Here is a 7,497-nt window from a genome sequence, read left to right as displayed (position 1 = left end):
TTTGGGCAGGTTACTTAACCGCAATTGCCCTCCAAAAAGGAATAAAAAGAAAAGAAAAAAGAAATAATCTAGCAAGCTTTATTCTGTAATATTAGAGGTTAATGTAAAGACCAATACTTTTTAGACAGCCATTCCTTTCACATAGGTGAAGAGTAGGTCTTAGACAACAAGTATAGACTTGATTCAAGTGTTATATTTAACTCAGATTCAGCTTTTACCTATTTATACATTCAGAAACATTCAAAGGTTGAAAGAGAAGCAAACATTGTTAATGCTCAAATTAAAAGGTTGAAAAGAAGGTATCTGGGATTATAAAAATTGTAAATTGTAGATTTTGTAGCACTTTTTCCAGTTTATTTGAGAAAGTGAAAGATATTTTTATGCACCAACTTTAAATGTTAAATGAACAGTCTGTTCAATCTTCAAGAATTGTTTCTAATTTCACCGTCATAATGTTTATAATTTGTATGTGATTTTTTCTGTGACTTGGCAAAACGAAACTGAAATTCAAGATGATTATTGTTCTCCATATGTTTACAGATATAAATAATAATAACTTCATAATACATTTTACAAAGGAAAAATTTTAGTTATAAAGACAAGTAGTGATAGATGTGTGAATAAAGTATTCACTGAAAATAAGTGTGTCCATAAATTTATTTAAATGTTCCTTCTTTGAGGCCTAGCCTCTTTCAATCACTAGCTTTGTGGTTCTTACCATTTTATTTACCTCTGTGAGGAAACTTCACCTGTAAAATGAGGTTAATAATATTTGGGTTATCCAGTTCAAGTTGTTATGGAAAAGTCTTTGAACCTTAAATTGATATAACATAAAAAAGCATCTTGAAAGATCTGACAAATTGGAATTCTGGGACCAAACCTTATAAAAGAATAAAATTAATAGGGATTCAGTTAAAATCTTGCACTCAAGAAGGAAATAGGCATTTATTAAGTGCTTAGTGTGTATTACAAACTATGGTAAGCACTTTATAAAAATTAACTATAGAAGTTCAACATGGAAAAGGTATGATAAGCCAAGAGTTTTTCTGAAAACAATGGGTTTGTGAGGGGCATGGGAAAGAAAACAACAAATTCAACTTGTGAGTTTGTGATATTGTAGCCAAGAAAAGTTCATGCTATTTTAGGTTTTATTAAGAGTGGTATATAATCTAAGACAAGCGAAATGGTAAATCTACTCTATTCTGTACTATTGAGATCCCATTTGGATTATCGTGTTTAGTTTTGGGTGCAACACTTAAGATTCACCAACCTGGTGACTAAATTATATACCCAGAGAAGTGTGACCATCATGGTTAAATGCTTTAAGATCATGCCATATAAAGAGTGTTTAATGGAAAGAGGTACATTTAGTCTCCATAGCAGTAGATTTAGAGGGGTAAAGGACAGTTGTCTCCAAATTTTAAGGAACTGTGATGTCCTTAACATTATGTCCATCCAGGTGGCATAGTAGATAGAACTTCAGGCATGGAATTTTCCTTCAAATCCAGCCTCAAATACTAGCTGTGTGACCCTGGGAAAGTCACTTAACTCTGTTTGCCTCAGTTTCCTCATCTATAAAATGAACTGGAGAAGAATATGGCAAACCACTTCAGTATCTTTGCAAAGCAAACCCCAAATAGAGTCACAAAGAGTCAGACCAAACTAAAGAACATGAAAGAGAAATTGTTCACTTGTTCTTCTTGGTATATGTCTGGGTAAGGGCCAACGACCTGGTAACAAGGATAAAAAATCCAGAAAGGCAGACTTTTCATACGAGGAAGAACTTCCTAAAAATTAAGAACTGTCCAGCATTGGAATTGATTTATTTCTTATGTGGTAGGTTCTTATTCACTACAATGATCAAAAAATATTGAATATTTACTTGCCTGTTATGTTATAGAATGGATTCTTGCTGTGATAGTTGTTTTTTAATTTTTGAAATTTTAGTAGCTGGTTCTGTTGTGGGTAAATTTTTCATCTCCACTTGTCCTCATACTACTTTTTGGTTTTTTTGCTCTTCAGTGGGCAATTGGGGTTAAGTGACTTGCCCAAGGTCACAAGCTAGTTGTGTGTGTGTTAAGTGTGTGAGGCCAGATTTGAACTCAGGTCCTCCTGACTTCAGGGCTGGTGCTCTATTCACTGCACCACCTAGCTGCCCCTCTCATACGACTTTCTTATTTTCACCAGCAGGTCTTATGGTTGGGAAGATGAAACAAAAATGAAAAACCACTCAGTGATCAGAGAGTTCATCCTCCTGGGACTTTCAGATGACCCCAACCTGCAGGTTGTGATTTTTCTCTTTCTGCTTATCACCTATATCTTAAGTATTACTGGGAACCTGACCATCATCACCCTTACCCTGGTGGATCCCCACCTGCAGACACCTATGTATTTTTTCCTCCGGAATTTTGCCTTACTAGAAATCTCTTTCACTACTGTTTGCATTCCTCGATTCCTGAGCACCATTATTACTGGAAACAAAACCATTTCCTTTAACAACTGTGCAGCTCAGTTATTCTTTTTCATTTTTATGGGGGTAACTGAATTTTACCTACTTACAGCCATGTCCTATGATCGCTATGTTGCCATCTGCAAGCCCCTGCATTATACAACCATCATGAGCAATAAAGTCTGCCTCTCACTTGTCCTCTGTGCTTGGATGGGAGGATTCTTGACCATTTTCCCACCACTCATGCTTCTTCTGCAGCTTGATTATTGTGGGTCTAATATCATTGACCATTTTTCTTGTGACTTTTTCCCTCTCTTACAACTTTCTTGCTCAGACACACAATTCTTAGAAGTACTTGGTTTTTATTTTGCTTTGGTGACTTTGTTATTTACTTTGACATTAGTGATTCTGTCCTATATGTATATCATTAGGACAATTTTGAGAATCCCTTCTGCTAGTCAGAGGAAAAAAGCCTTTTCCACTTGCTCCTCTCACATGATTGTCATTTCTATCTCCTATGGCAGCTGCATCTTTATGTATGTGAACCCCTCAGCAAAAGAAAAAGCATCATTGACCAAAGGAGTAGCTATTCTCAATACTTCAGTTGCTCCCATGTTAAATCCTTTCATTTACACCCTAAGGAACCAACAAGTAAAACAAGCCTTCAAGGATGTTGTTCAAAAGGTAGTGCTATTCTCAAGAAGGTGAAATGCTGTATTGTCATCAGTAAGAGACAGTTTGAAGCTCAGAAATGTTTAATAGTATGCCAGGTTTGGATCACCTCTTGCAAATAACTACTTCTCCCTATACTTGATTTCATATTTTCCATCTTCCTCACTTTTCCATTAATACATCTTTTCACATTCTGTATTATGGGACTAAAACCTGCTCATGGCAAAAAAGGAAAGAATGGCTTCTACTTGAAACTTATTGTAAAAATTTACCCATCCATTTCATGTGGGTTGAAGTGAATTTAGGATTTGGATTTTGTCCACAAATCGAAATTCTATTCTTTGATTGAAGATTCTATGTGGTGTTTAATGTACTATATAATTCAATGTACAGGTTCAAGTGTATGTTGCTGATTTTCTAATTGAAATGAAAAAGAAATGCTTTCATGTTCCTGTTGGACAGTAATAATAACAATAAATATAGCTATTATTTGTATAACACTTTAAAATTTGGAAAGCATTTTATATACATTAACTTATTATTTCTCACCACCACCCTGGAAGGGAGGTACTATTATTACCTTCATTCGAAAGATGAGTGACACTGAGTCTGTGAAAGGTTAAGTGACTTGCCCAAAGTCACACTCCTAATCAGTGTGTTAGGCAGGATTCAAACTCAAGTGTTCTTGACTCTAAGTCCTGTGCTCTATCCATTGCCTCTCCTAGTTTCCTATATGTCCTGACTTTAGAAACATTATACCATAAACCACTTGAAGACAGGATCTTAATCTCCCTCCCCCCCTTCAGTATTTGGCATGGTGCCTTACTAGTTTTTAGGCAATTAATAAATATTACTAATAATTCTAAATAATTAATAGTAAATATATCCCATATATCCATTTCCTCCCCTCCAAATATTCAGCCTTTACCCCATTTCAGATCCTTATAATCTTTCACTTGAACTATTGTAATGACTTCTTAATTGGTCTCCCTGCCTGCAGTCTCTCACTTCTCCAATTCATCTTCTGTAAAACTTCCAAACTGATATCCCTAAAATACACATCTGAGAATATGACTTAATAATCTTCAATGACTTTCTGTTGCCTCTAGGATAAAACACAAATTTCTGATTTGACATTCACTTACAGCACTTTCTCATTTATCCCATATTGTTTTCCATTCCCTTATACAACATTTCATCCTTTGCCTTAATGCTTTTGCACAAATATTCTCCATTTCTGGAATCTACTCCCCCTCCATACTTTTACCTTATAGAATTTCTAGCTTTATTCACATCACAGCATGAACACCACACTGTGATACCACAGTGTGTTTTGCTTTCATAGGCAGTATGCCACCCTAGGTGAACAGATACGAGTGTTCTTAAGGGCAACTAATATTTGCATTGGTGGAGGTGGAAAGTGAGGAACCTAGAAACAGTTTTTGGGAAGGAAACTGAGCATAGTAGGGATAAAAAGTAGGGATGGGCCTCCTGATTGAGACAAGAGGGTAACTTGTATTGTGTAATACTGTTTATCTCCTCTTATGGCTTCCCTCATGAATTGATATTTCTAATGATTATGTATAGCAGGAAAATATAAAGATAGGGCAAAATCTACAAAGGAAATAATACAGAAATCATCTTCTAAAGGGAAGGAAAATCAAGTGCTTCAGAAACTTTAACCTCATGAGAACAAGGTAGGAATAAAAAAACATGTAGTTTATGCCCTAGGAAATAAAATTCAGAATAGATTGAAAGGGAAAAGAAGTACTGAAAAGAATAAATCAGAGAAAAACATCTTAGAAAAGGACACAGGAAAACTAAATTACTGTTTTGAAAAAAAGTTGGAGGTGAAAAGGGGAGAGAAAATTAATTTAACAAAGAGGAGACAAAATGAAGTAGAAGAAAGAAGAGACTGATAATTTAAGCAAAATTAAAAAATATCTTGAGATAATATAGGAAAGTTGGAGGGTGGGGTGGAAGCAAGCCTGTCAGAATAGACTAGCATCAAAGTATATAACAGAAAGTTCATTGAAGACTGCCCTCTTCACCCGGGGAAGAGAATAAATTGCTGTTTCTATCCTAAGAGATCTCTGTGTTCTTGATTAAATTTTAGATGAGATTTTTCATCACACACAATGGCTAACAGAAGGTTTACAAAGACTGGAGACTGAGATGCTATGGTTCCTCAGGCCTTTGTCTAGATTTGAGTTTGCACCATCTATCTGGCCATCACAGAGGCCTGTAGTCTCAAATAAACTCGTGGGAAAGTGGTAGCTCTCTTCTTGTAGGTAATGAAGCACCTGAAAAGGTTAATGTGACAAGTAGGACCACAGAAAAATTGAAACTATCAAGGATATCTTATTAGCTTTCCCTTTTTACTCAGAAAAGACTCCATATTCAAATTCTTTATCTGACATTTAAGTTTTCAATTTCCTAAAGAATTTAGGTAGTGATAAGCTAAATGGTATGTCACACATAGGATTAGGATGTTCATTTCTCTTATTTCCACTCATAATTTAAGAAGAGAATTTAGAAATAGAATTATGTCAAAGAATTTGAGCTTTACAAGGAATCTCAGCATCCATAAATCCCAGACAAAAGGAATCCCTGATCTAACACTGCTAATAGTAGTCAATCATTCTCTGATTGAATACTTCCAAGGGGAGAGAACTTGCCTCCTTTCTAGGCAGCCCATTATTTCATTTTTCAACAACCCTCATTGTTAGAAAACTTTTCCTGACATCCTGTCTAAAGCTACATTTTTTCAGCTTCTGCACTTGGTTCTTCACTCTGGGGTCAGAAGGAACAGTTATAATCTCTCCTCCAAATGACAGTTTTCATGTTACCCATAAATGTTCTCTTATTTTGGCCCAACATCCCCAGTTCCTTCAACAGGTCTTCATATGGCATGGACTCAAGATCTTTGACCTCCCTGGTCATCCTTCTATGCAAGTCTTAGCAGTGTCTTTAAATTGTGGTGCCATGATGAAGCAAGATACTCCAGATGGGATCTGATGAAGTCTTAGGACACAGAGAGACTATCACCTTCTTGTTGCTGAAAGTTATTTTTCTCTAACTGAAGGCAAAATAATTTTAATAGCACTGGTGTTGATCACCCCAAAGTGCTAATTCGTCTTGAATTTGCAGTCCACTAAAACTTTCAAATCTTTTTCGGAACAACTGGTATACATCCTACCTCTCCCTTCCTTAATACTTGTGAGGTTGAATTTTTCCCATACAAATTTAATTCATTTATTGTTATAGAATACTTTCATCTCAGTTCTCTAGTCTGGAAATGTTTGAATCCTTTCATTTAGCCCCCCCTATATCACTTGCGAATTTCATTAACATTCATATCTGTCTTTATCCAAGTCACCAGTAAAAATGACAATATCTCAGGGTTAAGTATAGATCCTTGGAGTTTTCTACTAGAGACCTCTTGTCATGTTGACACTGAAAACTAATTACTGTTTTTGAAGTCCAGACATCTAAGCTAAATCCACTTAATTGTACTCAATCTAATATACCCCTTCCTTCTTTTCCACAAGAATTGTGTTTAATAATTTATGAAACACTTTATTAAAGTCTAGGTATACTACATATGAGATATTCCAATCATTCACCAATTTATCTACCTTATCAACAGGACTTGTTCTTGATGAAGTCATACTATCTTTTTGTTATACTGTTTCCCTTTCTGGATGTTCCCCAGTCATCTATTTAAGGATTTGCTTTAGAATTTTTCCCAGAACTTGAAGTCAATTTCACTGACCTAAAGTTTGCAGAATTATATCTTCAAAGAAAAAAAATAGAACAATATGTACCTTTCTTTATTATGAAACCTATTACCCATTATTGTTATGATGATCAAATGGGATGCTATTTGTAAGGACTGAGCAGTTTCCTTGGTGCTGTTTATTAATGCTTCTTTGTTTCTTTGCTTCTTTGTTTCTGTCTTTCTTTCTCTCTCTCTATCTTTCTCTTTCTTTCTTTCTTTCTCTCTTTTCTTGTGTTCTGGAATATCTTTTTTTAAAATTTTTCCAGCTATTATTGTCTCACTTAGGTTATTAGTGGCTAAGCAATCACATCATTAATGCTTCCAGTACCCAACAATAATGTTTGTTAGGCTAAGATGACTTGAATTCATCAAAAGTGGGAGGCTGAATGGTACAGCAAAAAAAGGAAAAATTTCCAATCAGAGGACCTGGGATCAAATTATGGGTCTGTCACTGATTCCATGTTGGGAAAGTCATCCCACATCTCTGGGCCTTGCTCACCTCATTTGTAACATGAGGGAGTTGGATTAGACTACCTCTAATGTTCCTTCTAGCTGTAAATATATAATATGTGAATGAGGCTTTCCTTTATTGTTT

At 35.4% G+C, this 7,497-nt stretch overlaps 1 protein-coding gene across 1 annotated transcript; it reads left to right on the top strand.

Moving 5' to 3' along the window:
• Positions 1-2,215: 2,215 nt before the first annotated feature.
• On the top strand, positions 2,216-3,157 carry LOC138167840 (olfactory receptor 6C3-like). The gene has a single exon (XM_069096800.1). The coding sequence runs from the start codon at positions 2,219-2,221 to the stop codon at positions 3,155-3,157; it is 939 nt and encodes a 312-aa protein (XP_068952901.1). The 5' UTR covers positions 2,216-2,218.
• The last annotated feature ends 4,340 nt before the right edge of the window (positions 3,158-7,497 follow it).

This window comes from Petaurus breviceps, unplaced genomic scaffold (assembly GCF_028583685.1).
Source record: "Petaurus breviceps papuanus isolate PSGF00001 unplaced genomic scaffold, PetGlider_PUasm1.0 313, whole genome shotgun sequence".
In the NCBI taxonomy this organism is placed as follows: domain Eukaryota; kingdom Metazoa; phylum Chordata; class Mammalia; order Diprotodontia; family Petauridae; genus Petaurus; species Petaurus breviceps.
Note: the sequence above shows the minus strand (reverse complement) of the source record. Positions and strands in the feature narration are given on the sequence as shown.